Raw genomic sequence first — 18,924 nt, 5'->3', positions numbered from 1 at the left:
CCACAATGAACTCAATAAAACAGCAAAATATTGTTATAAGATCAACCATAAATACATGGGAGGCGATATTGTTTGTAATAATCCAAGCATTCATCATCAGCATCACAACATTCATCAGATGTTGTATTCAGATAAATATATCAAGTAAAACCGTACTGAACAATACAGTAATTAACAATTATCATAAGCCAATGTTGTTATACATGTAAAATGTCTAAATTACTTTGAATGATATCGGATTTGATTGTTTTCCATGCTCTTTCATGAAACTTGTCAGAAATTCGAGGAATTGTAATGGAAATTCCATCAAATCAGAAGCGCATAAACCACAAATATCGATACACTGTTGATATACTGATTTTTTTAAATTGTTTATTTATTTTTTTCTCCTGCATACTTTCAAAAATACATATTTTATTCTCATTAGTGAAGTCCAATTGCACTATCACTACTCTCTTCCTAGCAGTTTTGAGAATGTTAGCAATCACAATCCGTTCAATAATAGTATTTAAAAAATGGTCCTATGACCAATATATGTTTATGGAAAATAAGCTTATGATTAGTGAATTATTATTTGACTTTTAAAAACATGCTCCAGCAATAAATATTTCCAAATGTTTGTACTTGCTCACGCAGTACTGTGAAAATGCTCTGAGCGCCGCTGTTGACTCGTCATTGAATTGAAGGGATAACAGTCCATTCAGTTGCCTCCTCTTGTGCTCTTTTTAGTGCTTCGTTGCTCAGAAAGACGACAGTCGATTGTCGCTTGAAGGGAGAGTGTTTATTTTTTCAGATTCGAGTATTTATTAGTATTATTATTACTAGTAATATTAGAAACAACTCCTTTTATTTTAAAGGGGCCATCTTGGTATTTTTGTATACACGATGGATTTCATGAAGATGCGTGTTTTCAGAGGCCAATGGCGCAATTTTTTGCTGATTCTTTGTCTCTGTGAGCTGCGCTACGTGACTGGACAGGCTCACTATTCCATTCCCGAGGAGCAGACAGAAGGCTCTTTTGTTGGAAATATTGCAAGAGACTTGGGCTTGGATGTGACCAGACTCGTGGCAGGTAAAGCTCGTATTATTACCAAAGGAGGCCGACAGTATTTTGATTTAAAGCGGGACAAAGGCACACTTGTGATTAAAGAGCGCATCGACCGAGAGGAGCTTTGTGGAAAGACGACACCCTGCAGTTTAGGTTTTGACATCATTTTAGAAAATCCAATCCAGCTTTATCATGTAACAGTGGAGGTCCTGGACATTAATGACAACAGTCCATCGTTTCCACAGCCGGAAATAAGTGTGAAAATAATTGAAAATGCTGCCATGGGCACTCGTTTCTCGCTAGCAAATGCAGCTGACCCTGATGTTGCTACTAATGATATTCAGAAATATGTTCTGAAACCATTAGATAATTTTAAATTGGAAATAAAAAATCAACCAGATGGTGATAGTTTTATAGAAATGATTTTACAGAAGCCTTTAGACCGGGAAAAAGAAGAGCATCTCACGCTCATGTTGATTGCTTCAGATGGCGGTGAGCCACATAGATCAGGGACAATGAGAATTCAAATCACTGTGCTGGATGCAAACGATAATGCACCAGTCTGCACTCAACCTGTTTATAAGGTAGATGTAAAAGAAAATTCACCTTCAGGAACATTGATCATGATTGTTAGTGCAAATGATGCTGATGCCGGTCCTTATGGTGAGGTCACTTATACCACTCGTTTTTCCAAAGACTCAGAACAGTTATTTGACATAAATGTTAAAACAGGAGAAATTAAACTTACTGGTGTATTAGATTTTGAAAAATCAAAGAATTTTCAGTTGAAGGTCCAAGCTAGTGACCATGGAGGTTACACAGATACATGTAAAGTTATAGTGAACGTAATTGATGAAAATGACAATGTACCGTCAATGGAAATTATGTCATTATCTCAGTCCATCCCTGAGGATTCTCCTCCAGGTACAACTGTAGCCATTTTTAATGTGAATGATGAAGATTCTGAGGGCAACGGTGTTGTCAAGTGCTCTATTTCGTCTGACGACGTCCCTTTTAAAATTGAATCTTCTTTGACGGGCTACTACACCATAGTGACTGAAAACTTCTTAGACAGAGAAAGTGTCCCTGAATATAATATCACCATCACAGTCCAAGACCAAGGCTCTCCACCTCTGTCAAGTAGTAAAATTATCAACGTGAAAATATCTGATGTGAATGACAACCCGCCCAAATTTTATCAGTCTGAATACAGTAAGACTGTCCCAGAGAATAACTCTCCTGGTTTTTCCATCTTTTCTGTCAGTGCTAGTGATGCAGATTGGGGTCAGAATGCTCGAGTGTCTTACTTCATTGAGGAAATAGAAGTTAATGGTGTCGCTGTATCTTCTTTTGTATCAGTGAATTCCGAAAATGGCATCATCCACGCAGTCAGATCATTTGATTATGAGCAAATCATGTCATTTCACTTTAACGTCACTGCCCGTGACTCCGGATCCCCTCAACTGAGTTCTGTGGCCACAGTCAGGATACTAATCCAGGACGCAAATGACAACGGTCCTCAGGTCTTGTATCCGGTCCAGACCGGTGGCTCGGTGCTGGCCGAATTGGTACCTCGTTCGGCAGACGTTGGCTATCTGGTGACTAAAGTGGTGGCTGTGGATGTGGACTCTGGACAAAATGCCTGGCTGACGTATAAACTGCACAAAGCCACAGACAGGGCGCTTTTTGAAGTGGGCCTCCACAATGGAGAAATAAGAACAGTCCGCCAAGTGACAGATAAAGATGCTGTCAAACAAAGACTGACAGTTGTAGTGGAAGACAACGGGCAGCCCTCTCGCACGGCTACAGTCATTGTTAACGTGGCAGTGGCGGACAACTTCCCTGAAGTGCTCTCAGAGTTCACGGATTTTAGCATGCATGATAAGGAGTACAATGACAAGCTGACTTTTTACTTAGTCTTGGCTTTAGCTGTGGTCTCCTTCCTCTTCATCACCTGCTTGCTACTTATCATATCAGTCAAAGTGTACAGGTGGAGACAATCTCGCATCCTGTACCACTCCAACCTTCCCGTCATTCCGTATTATCCGCCAAGGTATTCGGATACTTTGGGAACGGGGACTCTTCCGCACGTGTACAATTACGAGGTTTGTAGGACCACTGACTCCAGAAAAAGTGACATGAAGACTATGAAAGCCATGAGTCAAAGTTTAGTGAGCGTGGATGGAGCTGATACTGATACGTCGTATGAGAAGAGGCAGATATCAGAAAACTGCTCACAGATGTCAACAATGGTAAGACAAATGTTTCACCATTATTTGTTTTGCTTTTTTATGGCTTTTTCTGGTAGCAATTTTCTGCACCTGTGTGGAACGCAGGGTTCTGAACAGGTCTCATCCTTCATACCTATGGATACATTCATTTCCACACTTTTAGAAGTTAAGCCATGCAAGCACTTGTTTCTTGCATAATTAACTTCTGAAAAGCCATGCAACTTATGTATAAATATATTTGTCTAAGAATCCCTGCAACTTTTATGTCAGAACTCATCAAGGAACTTATGGTTCAATCAAATATTAAAACTACTAATCTATAGTGTGTATACTGCACTACATAATACTGTACACAATACTATTGGGGAATAAATTTAGACTTTGTAAAGAAAATGTTTAGTTAAACTTTTTGTGTAAAAAAAAATCATGCTAATCAACAACCTGACTTTTCACAATGCAACAGTAATGTCCATTTTAATTATTAATGCACAAAGATGACTATTTTAGTCATATTTATTTTGGGGTAACAGATACTTTGCCATCGTTAATCCTCAAGAAAGCTCCAAATGCAAAAAGTTTTCTGAAAACGCTGAACTGACCTTTTCAATGCTTCACTTTCAAAGTCGAAGTCCGAAGAGCAGATGGGATATAAGTAAAAATAAATGTAATATATATACATTAATATAAATATAAAATAAATATTTATAAATATAAAATAAATGTAATATATATATATATATATATATATATATATATATATATATATATATATATATATATATATATATATATATATATATATATATATGTGTATATATATATATATATTACGTTTATTTTTACTTATCTCTGACTACTGAAAACTTCAATTTTCCATTTTTAAATGTAATTGAAATAAAAAACCTTAAAAAAAAAAAAAAAAAAAAAACTTTAAAGAATTCACACTGATATTAGAGTACACTTACTAACACTTCTAATTAACGTCTTTACAGAATAAATGTTGTGCGAATACGGAGAAAATACATATTGATGGATAATTATTTTGATGTAAATTGTTTGACGTTTTTTGAAAAATCAAGTTACTAATCGTGTTACATTTTCATGAATACTTTTGAGTACCACATCAATGATGTACTATACACATTTGTATCTGTCGAAGTGCTCATGGCAATTTTACAGTGACAACTCTATAGTCATATGAATGTGTTAACTGCGTTTGAAATCACCGTTTTTTATTTTTAGCATAGAAGTTAAAACAACAGGGGCGTCTCCGTTTTAAGAGTATTTTGTTTTGAAGTTGTTGTTTAAATTTCTAGGAACATTATATGTTTTTTCTAAGATATTTCGCTAAGTCAATTTTCTTTACTCTTCAGAATAGCACTTTTGTTTTTCTGCAAGCACCTTGGTGGGCAATTCATGAGTGTTTTTTGCACTCCTTACACCTTTTCGACTCTAAGAGACGCTGTTGGCTTGGATATGATTTTGCGTGCGTTACCGTCATGCAGCCCTACATTGACGAGACACGGGGAAGATTTTCGCTCTTTTGTTGGCAGTGTGGGCAAGAGAACAACGGTCTGGGCTTTACATTCATTTGTATGTAAACCTGGAATATTTCTTCATAAAAGGATTATTTACAGGAAATTCAAATTAGCGCACTGCTCTTATTTTTGTCGTCATGGATAATCACCGACCTCGCTCGTGCACAACATGGAGGCTATTTTATGGATGGCGATGGCAAATTGGAACGCTCATGTTCCTGCTTCGTTTGGTCACCACGGTAGGTGGTCAGATTCGTTACTCTATTCCCGAGGAGATGAAAAAGGGCTCGGTGATTGGAAATGTGGCGCACGATCTCGGTTTGGACATGAAGAGACTCATTTCAGGGCGGGCCCGCATTTTGACAGAAGATAATATCCAGTATACGGAGCTGAAGGCAGACAAAGGGCTTCTGGTCGTCAATAACAGAATAGACCGAGAGCAGCTTTGTGGAGATGTGACGCCATGTAGCTTCAGCTTTGAGATCATTTTAGAAAACCCGTTAGGACTGCACAGAATAATTGTTGAGATTTTGGACGTGAACGATCATGCTCCCGTCTTTCCAAGTAAAGAAAAAGCTCTCATTTTTGAAATAAGTGAATCTGCTGCAATAGGGGTGCGCTTTCCTCTTCAGAGTGCAGAGGATCAAGATGTGGGGCAAAACGCATTGCAAAATTACATTTTATCACCAAATGACAATTTTATACTCAATCAGCATGCAAACCCAGATGGCGGTAAATATGTTGAAATGGTGCTTCAGAAGCCTTTAGACAGAGAGACACGTCCCCATTTGTCTTTAAAATTAATTGCAGTTGATGGAGGAACACCACAGAGATCTGGTACCATAAATATTGAAATAAATGTCTTAGATGCAAATGACAATGAACCCATATTTAACCAGTCAGTGTATAAGGCAAATATTATGGAAAACACATTGAAAGGGACCAGTATAATTACAGTAAATGCAACAGATGCTGACAGTGGTTCAAATGGATTCATCACTTACAGTTTGTCTAAAATGAAAGGTAATGCAGCAGATATATTCAATATTGATGAAAACACTGGGACAATTTATGTCTCTGGACAAATAGATTATGAAAAAAACAAAAAACATGAAGTAAGGGTGGAGGCAAAAGATCAAGGTGGGTTGACTGGAACCAGTAAGGTTATATTTGAGGTTAATGACATGAATGACAATGCACCGGTAATTAATATAAAATCATTTTCAAGTCCCCTGTCTGAGGATTCACCTCCGGGCACAACAATAGCAATTCTGAACATAAAAGATGTCGATTCTGACCGAAATGGACAAATTGAATGTTCAATTGATGGAAAAGTTCCATTTAAAATCGAGCCGTCTCTCACAAAATATTACAACTTGATTTCAGATCAAAATTTTGACAGAGAATCTGTCTCAGAATATAACATAAGAATTACAGCCACCGATCTTGGAACTCCTCCTCTTTCTAGCTCAACAAAGTTACATCTTATAATTTCGGACATTAATGACAATGCACCATTATTTGAAAAAAATATTTATACAGCCTACGTCCCGGAGAATAATTCTCCCGGTGTTTCCATATTTTCTGTCACTGCTCGGGATGCTGATTTGAATCAAAACGCTAGAATATCTTACCTTTTAGAAGACACCCAGATTAGTGGCAGTCTAATTTCTACTTTTATTTCTTTAAATTCGGAAACTGGTGTTCTCAGTGCGGTTCGATCATTCGATTACGAGCAAATGAAACAACTGGACTTAGTGGTCCGAGCTCAGGATGGGGGGTCCCCTCCCCTAAGCAGCAACGTGAGTGTGGCCATCTTGATTCAGGACGTTAACGACAATGGCCCTCAGGTGCTCTACCCGGTCCAGACGAGTGGCTCCGTGCTAGCCGAAATAGTGCCTCGTTCGGCAGATGTGGGCTATCTGGTGACCAAAGTGGTGGCTGTGGACGTGGACTCTGGACAAAACGCCTGGCTCTCGTATAAACTGCACAAAGCCACAGACAGGGCGATGTTTGATGTGGGCCTCCACAATGGAGAAATTAGAATTGTCCGCCAAGTGACTGACAAAGATGCTGTCAAACAAAGACTGACTGTTGTCGTGGAAGACAACGGGCAGCCATCTCGCTCATCTACAGTTATTGTTAACGTTGCGGTGGCAGACAGCTTCCCTGAAGTGCTGTCAGAGTTCAGTGACTTTAGCATGCATGACAAGGACTACAATGACAAGCTGACATTTTACTTAATCTTGGCGTTGGCTGTGGTCTCCTTCCTCTTCATCACCTGCTTGCTGCTTATCATATCAGTCAAAGTGTACAGGTGGAGACAGTCTCGTATCCTGTACAATGACAACCTGCCCGTCATTCCGTATTATCCACCACGCTACTCGGATACTTTGGGAACGGGGACCCTTCCACACGTGTACAATTATGAGGTTTGCAGGACCACTGACTCCAGGAAAAGTGACATGAAGAATATGCAAGCCATGAGTCAAAGTTTAGTGAATGTGGATGGAGCTGATGCTGATCCGTCACACGTGTACAAGCAGATGTCAGGAAACTTGTCTCAAATGTCAACTTTGGTGAGTGAAATTTTGAAGTATTTCCTGTATTTGTTGCAGTATTAATTATTTGTTCACAGTCTAACTAGTCAGTTAAATGTAAACAGTTTTGTGTCAAGTTATAATATATTTCAAGATTCCTAAGTGGCTTTCCAGTGGCTTGATATCTTTGCAAATTCATGGAATTTTGGTCCGGTATTTAAACAAACAAACAAACAAACAAACAAACAAACAAACAAACAAAATGACATGTTTCCCAATTTTTGTTCAGCATACACAAAAACATAATTTATTGTGTCTACAAAGTGCTTTACTGGTCACACAACGCTAGACAGCACTTTTTTTTTTTATGCATACAGTAAATAGATTTTTTAATAGTAACGTACAGGTAATAGAAATTAAGAATTTTATTCCAGTCTATGATGAGCAAGACATAATTTGGAGCCCAATTCCATGTCTAAGAAATATTTCAATGCAAGTAACAACAACAGAGAAATTATTTAACATTTTTGTGGAATTGTAAAGGAAATGTGCAACCTTCGCCCATTATTTAGGTTAAAACCAAATACAAATAGAAATTCTGAACGTTCCCATCAAAGTATGCTTTTGCTCAACTTCCACTGTCCATGGTGCTGGAATTGCTTTACAACGATTCTTTCATAGAGAATGTCCAAGACAGTAACGCCATTTAGACATGGTCACATCTACAGAACAACATTAATGATAAAAGCACATCTAACTAATTGATTATAATGTTGTTATATATTCACAGATTGACATTGAGTTAGGTAAAAAGATCAATATTGATACATTGACTGGTTTTAGCAAGAAAAGATTAATATACGTAGTTAAGGGATTTGTACAATGACTTTTAAAATAATTTAAAATTTGTATCCCATTGCAGTGGATTCGCCTTTAACTGGAATAACTCTAATAACTTTATTTTTATTTTATTTATTTTATTTTTTTCTGGGGGGGGGGGGGGTGTCTCTTTTCCAATTGAGCTTGTTGTTGTTGTTTTTTTATTTTTTTATTTGTGAATATTCAGGCGTGTACTTTTGGTGATAATTTCAATTATATTGATTTAGCTCTATAGCTCCTTATTCTTGCAGATTGTTTTGCTAAGATTTATTCTAATTGCATTATTGAATTTAACTTTGGGCTGTGGGTGCATCATTCATATCAGTGCAGTGCTCGTCCTTACACCTTTTCGACTCTAAGAGACGCTGTTGGCTTGGATATGATTTTCTGTGTGCTGTCGTCATGCAGTCCTCCTGTCTTGACGAGACGCTGAAGAAGATTTTCTGTCATTTGTTGTCGGTGAGGGCGAGTGTGATAACCACGGTGTGTTTTGGATTTATTTACATAGCTGTGTTTTTTTCTGCAGAAAATTATTATTTACAGTTCATTGGACATCGCTCTCTTCTTATTTTTGCCGTAATGGATAATCATGGCCCTCTTCCTGACTGGTACGCAACATGGAGGTTGTTTTATGGGTGGCAACGCCAAATTGGAATGCTCATGTTTCTGCTTGGTTTGGTAACCACGGTAGGTGGTCAAATTCGTTATTCTATTCCCGAGGAGATGAAGAAAGGCTCAGTGATTGGAAATGTGGCTCAAGATCTTGGTGTGGACATGAAGAGACTCATTTCAGGGCGGGCCCGCATTTTGACAGAAGATAATATCCAGTACACGGAGCTGAAGGCAGACAAAGGGCTTCTGGTCGTCAGTCACAGAATAGACCGAGAGCAGCTTTGTGGAGATGTGACGCCATGTAGTTTCAGCTTTGAGATCATTTTAGAAAACCCGTTAGAACTGCACAGAATAATAGTCGAGGTTTTGGATGTGAATGATCATGCTCCCATCTTTCCAAATAAAGATAAAGTGCTCGTATTTGAGATAAGTGAATCTGCAATGGTAGACGGGCGCTTTCCTCTACAGAGTGCAGAGGATCAAGATGTGGGGCAAAACGCATTGCAAAATTATATTTTGTCACCTAACGACAATTTTATACTGAATCAGCATGCAAACCCAGATGGCAGTAAATATGTTGAAATGGTACTTCAGAAGCCTTTAGACAGAGAGACGCATCCCCATTTGTCTTTAAAATTAATTGCAGTTGACGGAGGAACACCACAGAGATCTGGTACTGTAAATATAGAAATAAACGTGTTAGATGCAAATGACAACGTACCCATATTCAATCAGTCAGTGTATAAGACTAATGTTATTGAAAATACAATGAAGGGAACCAGTGTAATTGCAGTAAATGCAACAGATGCTGACAGTGGCGTTTATGGACTCATCACTTATAGTTTGTCTAAAATGAAAGGTAATGCAGCAGATATATTTAATATTGATGAAAAAACTGGAACAATTTATATCACTGGACAAATAGATTATGAAAGAAACAAAAAATATGAAGTAAGGGTGGAAGCAAAAGATCAAGGTGGGTTGACTGGAACTAGTAAGGTTATATTTGAGGTTAATGACATAAATGACAATGCACCAGTTATTAATATAAAATCATTTTCAAGTCCCCTGTCTGAGGATTCACCTCCTGGCACAACAATTGCAATTCTTAACATAAAAGATGTCGATTCCGACAGAAATGGACAAATTAAATGTTCAATTGATGGCAAAGTGCCATTTAAAGTTGAGCCGTCTCTCACAAACTATTACAACTTGATTTCAGATCAAAACTTTGATAGAGAATCTGTCTCTGAATACAACATAACAATTACAGCCACCGATCTTGGAACTCCTCCTCTTTCTAGCTCAACAAAGTTACATCTTATAATTTCGGACATTAATGACAATGCACCATTATTTGAAAAAAACACTTATACAGCCTATATCCTGGAGAATAATTCTCCTGGTGTTTCGATAGTTGCTGTCACTGCTCGGGATGCTGATTGGAATCAAAATGCTAGAATATCTTATCTTTTAGAAGACACCCAGATCAGTGGCAGCCTAGTTTCTACTTTTGTTTCTTTAAATTCAGAAACTGGTGTTCTCAGTGCAGTTCGATCCTTCGATTACGAGCAAATGAAACAACTGGACTTGGTGGTCCGAGCTCAGGACGGAGGCTCCCCTCCGCTGAGCAGCAACGTGAGTGTGACCATCCTGATACAGGACGCAAACGACAATGGCCCTCAGGTGCTGTACCCGATCCAGACGGGCGGCTCGATGCTGGCTGAAATGGTCCCTCGCTCAGCAGACGTGGGCTATCTGGTGACAAAAGTGGTCGCTGTGGATGTCGACTCTGGACAAAACGCCTGGCTATCATATAAAGTGCAGAAAGCCACTGACAGGGCACTTTTTGAAGTGGGCCTTCACAATGGAGAAATTAGAACTGTCCGCCAAGTGACTGATAAAGATATTATCAAACAAAGACTGACTGTTGTCGTGGAAGACAACGGGCAGCCATCTCGATCATCTACAGTTATTGTTAACGTGGCAGTGGCAGACAGCTTCCCTGAAGTGCTGTCAGAGTTCAGTGACTTTAGCATGCATGACAAGGACTACAATGACAAGCTGACATTTTACTTAATCTTGGCGTTGGCTGTTGTCTCCTTCCTCTTCATCACCTGCTTGCTGCTTATCATATCAGTCAAAGTGTACAGGTGGAGACAGTCTCGTGTTCTGTACCATGACAACCTGCCTGTTATTCCGTATTATCCACCACGCTACTCGGATACTTTGGGAACGGGAACTCTTCCGCACGTGTACAATTACGAGGTTTGCAGGACCACTGACTCCAGAAAAAGTGACATGAAGAATATGCAAGCCATGAGTCAAAGTTTAGTGAGTGTGGATGGAGCTGATGGTGATCCGTCACACGTGAACAAGCAGATGTCAGGAAACTTGTCTCAAGTGTCAACTTTGGTGAGTGAAATTTTGAAGTATTTCCTGTATTTGTTGCACTAGTCAGCAAACTAGTCAGTAAAATGTAAAGTTTTGTGTCAAGTTATAATATATTTCAAGATTCCAAAGTGGCTTTCCAGTGGCTTAATATGTTTGCATACTCATGGAATTTTGCTCCGGTATTTAAACAAACAAACAGACAAAATGGCATGTTTCCTAATTTTTTGTTTAGCATAGTCACAAACATAATTTATTGTGTCTACAAAGTGCTTTACTGGTACAGAAAGTCACACGGCACTATTTTTACTGCATACAGTAAATAGATTTCTAATACTAACGTATACTGCAAATAGTAATTAAAATTTTTATTCCAGTCGAAAATGAGCAAGACATAATTTGCAGCCCCATTACAAGTCCAAGAAATATGTCAATGCAAGTAACACAAGAACGGAGAAATTATTTAACATTTTCGTACTTGTAAAAGAAATGTGCAACCTTCGCCCATTAATTTAGGTTAAAACCAAATACTAATAGAAATTCCAAACGTTCCCATCAAATTTTGATTTTGCTCAACTTCCACTGTCCATGGTTCTGGAATTGCTTTACAACGATTATTTCATTAAGAACGTCCAAGACAGTAATTTCATTTGGTCATGGTCACATCTACAGAACAACATTAATGATAAAAGCACTTCTGACTAATTGAATCTGGTTATATTGTTGTTATATATTCACAGATTGCCATTGAGTTAGGGAAAACGATCAACATTTATACATTGACTGGTTTTAGCAAGAACAGATGAATGTACGATATTTGTTGAGGGATTTGTACAATTACTTTTAAAATAATCTAAAATGTGTATCCCATTGCAGTGGATTCACCTTTCACTGGAATAACTCGGGTCTTTATTTTTATTTTATTTAGTTGATTTTTTTTTTTTTTTTTTTTTTTTTTTTTGGTGGGGGGGGTGGTCTCGTTATCAATTGAGCTTGTTGTTGTTGTTTTTTTTTATTATTATTTGTGAATATTCAGGCATGTACTTTTGGTAATAATTTCAATTATATTGATTTAGCACTATAGCTCCTTATTCTTGCAGGATGTTATGCAAATATTTACTCATATTTCAAGGGTAAACTTAATTTTGAGCTGTGGGTGAATTATTCATGTCAGTGCAGTGCTCGTTTTTACACCTTTTAGACTCTAAGAGACGCTGTTGGCTTGGATATGATTTTCTGTGTGCTGTCGTCATGCAGTCATCCTATATTCACGAAACGCTGAATTAGATTTTCTGTCATTTGTTATCGGTGAGGGCGAGTGTGATACCCACGGTGTGTTTCGAATTTACGTGTTTTTTTCTGCAGAATATTATTATTTACAGTTCAAAGATCGTTTCTCTCTTTTATTTTTGCTGCAATGGATAATCATGGCCCTCTCCCTTTCTGGTGCGCAACATGGAGGTGGTTTTATGGATGGCGACTGCAAATTGGAACGCTCATGTTTCTGCTTGGTTTGGTAACCACGGTAGGAGGTCAAATTCGTTATTCTATTCCCGAGGAGATGAAGAAAGGCTCAGTGATTGGAAATATAGCTCAAGATCTCGGTGTGGACATAAAGAGACTCTTATCTGGACGAGCCCGCATCGTGACGGGAGGAAACATCCAGTACACGGAGCTAAGGGCAGACAAAGGGCTTCTGGTCGTCAATGACAGAATAGACCGAGAGCAGCTTTGTAGAGATGTGACACCATGCAGCTTCAGCTTTGAAATCATTTTAGAAAACCCGATTGAACTGCACAGAATAATTATAGAGGTTTTGGACATAAATGATCATACGCCCACATTTTCCAATAAGGAGAAAGCGCTCATATTTGAAATAAGTGAAGGGACTGCAACCGGAGTGCAATTTCCACTGCAGAGCGCAGAGGATCAAGATGTGGGGCAAAACGCTTTGCAAACTTATGTTTTGTCACCAAATGAAAATTTTATACTGAATCAGCATGCAAACCCAGATGGCAGTAAATATGTTGAAATGGTGCTTCAGGAGCCTTTGGACAGAGAGAGACGTTCTCGTTTGTCTTTAAAATTAATTGCAGTTGATGGAGGAACACCACAAAAATCTGGTACTGTAATGATAGAAATAAATGTTTTAGATGCAAATGATAACCGACCAGTTTTTAATCAATCTGAATACAAAGCCTCGGTTATTGAAAATGCAATAAAAGCAACTAGTATAATTACAGTTAATGCTACAGATGCTGACAGTGGTTCAAATGGACTCATTACTTACAGTTTGTCTAAAATGAAAGGAGGTGAGGTTGATATTTTTAATATTGATGAAAACACTGGCACAATTTATGTGTCTGGGCAAATAGATTTTGAAAAGGACAGAAAATATGAAGTGAGAGTGGAAGCAAAAGATCAAGGTGGGCTTACTGGAACCAGTAAAATTGTATTTGATGTGATTGATATGAATGACAATGCTCCGGTAATTACTATAATGTCGTTTTCAAGTCCTTTGTCTGAGGATTCGCCACCTGGTACAACTGTTGCAGTTTTGAAAATAAAAGATGAAGATACTGACAAAAATGGACAAATCAAATGTTCCATTGATGGAAATCTTCCTTTTAAATTGGAGACATCTCTTACAAACTATTACAATTTAATTTCAGATCAATATTTTGATAGAGAATCTGTCGCAGAATATAACATATCGATTACAGCCAGTGATTTTGGGTCACCTCCTCTTTCTAGCTCAACAAAGTTACACCTTAAAATTTCAGACGTGAATGATAATTCACCATTATTTGACAAGAACATTTATACAGCTTATGTCGCAGAAAATAACTCTCCCGGTGTTTCTATATATGCTGTGACTGCTCGAGACGCCGATTGGAACCAAAACGCCCGAATATCTTATCTTTTAGAAGACACAATGATAAGTGGCAGTCCGGCTTCAACTTTTGTTTCTGTAAATTCAGAAACTGGTGTTCTCAGCGCGGTTCGATCATTCGATTACGAGCAAATGAAACAACTGAACTTAGTGGTCCGAGCTCAGGATGGAGGCTCCCCTCCTCTGAGCAGCAACGTGAGCATAGTAATCCTGATTCAGGACGCCAACGACAATAGCCCTCAGGTGCTTTACCCTGTCCAGACAGGTGGTTCGTTGCTAGCCGAAATAGTGCCTCGTTCAGCAGATGTAGGCTATCTGGTGACAAAAGTGGTGGCTGTGGACGTGGACTCAGGACAGAACGCCTGGCTCTCGTATAAAGTGCACAAAGCCACAGACAGGGCGCTGTTTGAAGTGGGCCTCCACAATGGTGAAGTAAGAACTGTCCGCCAAGTGACTGATAAAGATGCAGTAAAACAAAGATTGACTGTTGTCGTGGAAGACAACGGGCAGCCCTCTCGTTCAGCTACAGTTATTGTTAATGTGGCAGTGGCGGACAACTTCCCTGAAGTGCTGTCAGAGTTCAATGACTTTAGCATGCGCGACAAGGAGTACAATGACAAGATGACTTTTTACTTAGTGTTGGCTTTGGCTGTGATCTCCTCCCTTTTCATCACCTGCTTGCTGCTTATCATATCAGTCAAAGTGTATAGGTGGAGACAATCTCGCATCCTTTACGATTCCAACCTGCCCGTCATTCCGTATTATCCGCCACGCTACTCAGATACTTTGGGGACAGGGACCCTCCCACATGTGTACAATTATGAGGTGTGCAGGACCACTGACTCCAGGAAAAGTGACATGAAGAATATGCAAGCCATGAGTCAAAGTTTAGTGAGTGTGGATGGAGTTGATGCTGATACGCCACATGTGAACAAGCAGATGTCAGGAAACCTTTCACAGATGTCAACTTTGGTAAGTCAGATATTGCCCGTTAAAGTTTGCCTCAACATCTGTTGAGTTTCGAGCAACTGTGTATAACCTGCACATTTTTAACAGGTCTCACAATACAGTAATACACAAACTTGAACATGGCAATTTGATAGAAGTAAAATTGAGCAGTTATTTACCGAAACTAGCTTAGAACATATTTAATTTACTATATACAAAAATAATGACATTTTAAAAGGGTGTGGTTTTTTTCATGGTTTGTTAATCAAGGAACTTGTGAATAAAACTGTATCATGATATTTAGAGCTGTTAAAAGGATGTCAACTACAATATTATATGAAAATGATAAAATACAGGATTGTGAATCTAGCCTTTTGAGTTAAAAAGTATTTTCAAAACAAATGTCGCAAGAACATATTAATGGTTTTTGTGTAATCCTCGCGCAAACATTTGAGTCTACTTCAATCTTCTAAACCTTTTTCATAAGAAAGATAGAAAATCAAAAACTTCTCAGATGTCAACTTTGGTGAGTGAAATTATGAAGTATTTTCTGTATTTGCTGTACTGTGCAGTATTTGTTCACAGTCAAACTAGTTGAATGAAATGGAAACAGTTGTGTGTCAAGTTATAATATCTTGCAAGATTCCAAATTGGCCTTCCAGTGGCTTAATATAGCCACATGCTCAATAAGTTTGGGTCCAGGATCTAAACAATAAAACAAACAAACAAGATGTTTCCTTTTTTTTTTTGTTTAACATAATCAAAACATAATTTATTGTATCTACAAAGTGCTTTACTGGTACAGAAAGTCAGACTGCACTATTTGTACTGCATACAGTAAATAGTTTTTTTTTTTTTTTTTTTTTTTTTTTTTTTTTCTTAGTATCATACTGGAAATGGAAATTTAAAAAAAATATTCCAGTCGAAGATAAGCAAGATATAATTTGCAGCCCTATTACATGTACAAGAAATATTTCAATGCAACTAACACAACAACAGGGAGAAATTGTTAAACATTTTTGTTGACTTGGAAAGAAAATGTGCAAACTTCACCCATTTATTTAGATTAAAACCAAATGCAAATACAAATACTGAACGTTCCCATCAAATTTTTATTTGGCATAACTTCCGCTGTCCGTGGTGCTGTAATTGCTTTCCAATGATTCATTTATTATGAATGTCCAAGACAGTCATGCCGTTTGGACATAATCACATGACAGCAATATAAAGGCACTTCTTATATGAATTGAATCCGGTTATAATGCTGTTATATATTCACAGATTGCCACTGAGTTGGGGGCAATGTAATATTTGTATCCCTTCGCAATTTATTCACCTGAGTGACTTGGATCTATTTCTTCTTTTTTTTTCTTTTGATCATTTGTGAATATTCTGGCATGTATTTTAGGTAACGGTTTCAATTATATTTGATTGAAATTGTGTGGCATTAACTCATTATTCTTGCACTTTATGTTTTGCAAATATTTATTCATATTTCAAGGGGAAATTTAAATTTTGAGCTGTGGGTCCCATAACTCATACTGTGTGATGGTCGTTCTTACACCATTTCGACTCTAAGAGACGCTGTTGGCTTGGATATGATTTTCCGTGTGTCGTCGTCATGCAGTCATCCTATATTGACGAGACGCTGAAGATTTTCTGTCTTTTGTTGGCGGTGAGGGCGAGTCCGATAACCACGGTTTGTTTTGGATTTATTTACATAAACGTGGATTGTTGTTTCTGCAGAAAATTATTATTTACCGTTCAAAGATCGTTTCTCTCTTTTATTTTTGCTGCAATGGATAACCACGGCCCTCTCCCTTTCTGGTGCGCAACATGGAGGTTGTTTTATGGATGGCGACTGCAAATTGGAACGCTAATGTTTCTGCTTGGTTTGGTAACTACGGTAGGTGGTCAGATTCGGTATTCTATTCCCGAGGAGATGAAGAAAGGCTCATTAATTGGAAATGTGGCTCAAGATCTCGGTTTGGACATAAAGAGACTCTTATCTGGACGAGCCCGCATCGTGACGGGAGGAAACATCCAGTACACTGAACTGAGGGCAGACAAAGGGCTTCTGGTCGTCAATGACAGAATAGACCGAGAGCAGCTATGTGGAGATGTGACGCCATGCAGCTTCAGCTTTGAGATCATTTTAGAAAACCCAATTGAGTTGCATAGAATCACAGTTGAGGTTTTGGATATAAATGATCATGCGCCCATGTTTCCTAATAAGGATAAATCTCTCATATTTGAAATAAGTGAAGGAGCGGCGGTTGGGGTACGTTTCCCCCTGCAGAGTGCCGAGGATCAAGATGTGGGGCAAAACACACTGCAAAATTACATTTTGTCCCCAAATGATAATTTTATACTCAATCAGCATGCAAACCCAGATGGCAGCAGATATGTTGAAATGGTACTTCAGAAGCCTTTAGACAGAGAAAAGAGTCCTCGGTTCTCTTTAAAATTAATTGCAGTTGATGGAGGAACACCACAGAAATCTGGTAGTGTTTCTATAGAAATTAATGTTTTAGATGCAAATGACAACGAACCCATTTTTACCCAATCAGTGTATAAGGCTAATGTAATTGAAAATACTTTGAAAGGAACTAGTATAATTAGAGTAAATGCTACAGACGCTGACAGTGGTTCAAATGGACTCATCAGTTACAGTTTGTCTAAAATGAAAGGTAAAGCAGCAGATATATTCAATATTGATGAAAACACTGGCACAATTTACGTATCTGGGAAAATAGATTATGAAAAAGACAGAAAGTATGAAGTGAGAGTGGAAGCAAAAGATCAAGGTGGACTTACTGGGACCAGTAAAGTTATATTTGATGTGATTGATGTAAATGATAATGCTCCAGTAATTACGATCATGTCATTTTCAAGTCCTTTGTCTGAGGATTCGCCACCTGGTACAACTGTCGCAGTTTTGAACATAAAAGATGAAGATACTGACAAAAACGGACAAATTAAATGCTCCATTGAAGGAAATCTTCCTTTTAAATTGGAGACATCTCTTACAAACTATTACAATTTAATTTCAGATCAATATTTTGATAGAGAATCTGTCACAGAATATAACATATCAATTACAGCCAGTGATCTTGGGTCACCTCCTCTTTCTAGCTCAACAAAGTTACACCTTAAAATTTCTGACGTGAATGACAATTCACCATTATTTGACAAAAACATTTATACAGCTTATGTCGCAGAGAATAACTCTCCCGGTATTTCTATATTTGCTGTGACTGCTCGAGACGCTGATTGGAACCAGAACGCCCGAATATCTTATCTTTTAGAAGACACAATGATAAGTGGCAGTCCAGCTTCAACTTTTGTTTCTTTAAATTCAGAAACTGGTGTTCTCAGTGCGGTTCGATCGTTCGATTATGAGCAGATGAAACAACTGGACTTAGTGGTCCGAGCTCAGGATGGAGGCTCCCCTCCTCTGAGCAGCAATGTGAGCATAGTAATCCTGATTCAGGACGCCAACGACAATGGCCCTCAGGTGCTCTACCCTGTCCAGACGGGTGGCTCGGTGCTAGCCGAAATAGTGCCTCGTTCAGCAGATGTGGGCTATCTGGTGACAAAAGTCGTGGCTGTGGACGTGGACTCAGGACAGAACGCCTGGCTCTCATATAAAGTGCAAAAAGCCACAGACAGGGCGCTGTTTGAAGTGGGCCTCCACAATGGTGAAGTAAGAACTGTCCGCCAAGTGACAGATAAAGATGCAGTAAAACAAAGACTGACTGTTGTAGTGGAGGACAATGGGCAGCCCTCTCGTTCAGCTACAGTTATTGTTAATGTGGCAGTGGCGGACAACTTCCCTGAAGTG

The 18,924-nt window shown here is 38.4% G+C and overlaps 2 protein-coding genes across 18 annotated transcripts in view; both read left to right on the top strand.

The window, feature by feature from the left end:
* The window catches only part of LOC130923821 (protocadherin gamma-C5-like), a 313,176-nt gene that overhangs the window by 129,296 nt on the left and 164,956 nt on the right, over positions 1-18,924 (top strand). Inside the window, exon 1 of one of the 17 annotated variants that reach the window (XM_057849847.1) lies at positions 886-3,300. The exons of the other annotated variants lie outside the window; for them this stretch is intronic. Within the exon in view, the coding sequence (XP_057705830.1) occupies positions 886-3,300 (2,415 nt within the window). Of the gene's footprint in view, positions 1-885; positions 3,301-18,924 lie in introns of those variants that run through there. 17 annotated transcript variants of the gene reach the window in all.
* Positions 12,657-15,251, top strand: LOC130923825 (protocadherin gamma-A3-like). Its single transcript, XM_057849883.1, has one exon. It carries the CDS (start codon positions 12,657-12,659, stop codon positions 15,147-15,149), a length of 2,493 nt encoding a protein of 830 aa, XP_057705866.1. The 3' UTR covers positions 15,150-15,251.

This window comes from Corythoichthys intestinalis, chromosome 11 (genome assembly GCF_030265065.1).
Source record: "Corythoichthys intestinalis isolate RoL2023-P3 chromosome 11, ASM3026506v1, whole genome shotgun sequence".
NCBI lineage: Eukaryota > Metazoa > Chordata > Actinopteri > Syngnathiformes > Syngnathidae > Corythoichthys > Corythoichthys intestinalis.
This window is presented reverse-complemented; position numbering and strand designations above follow the sequence as displayed.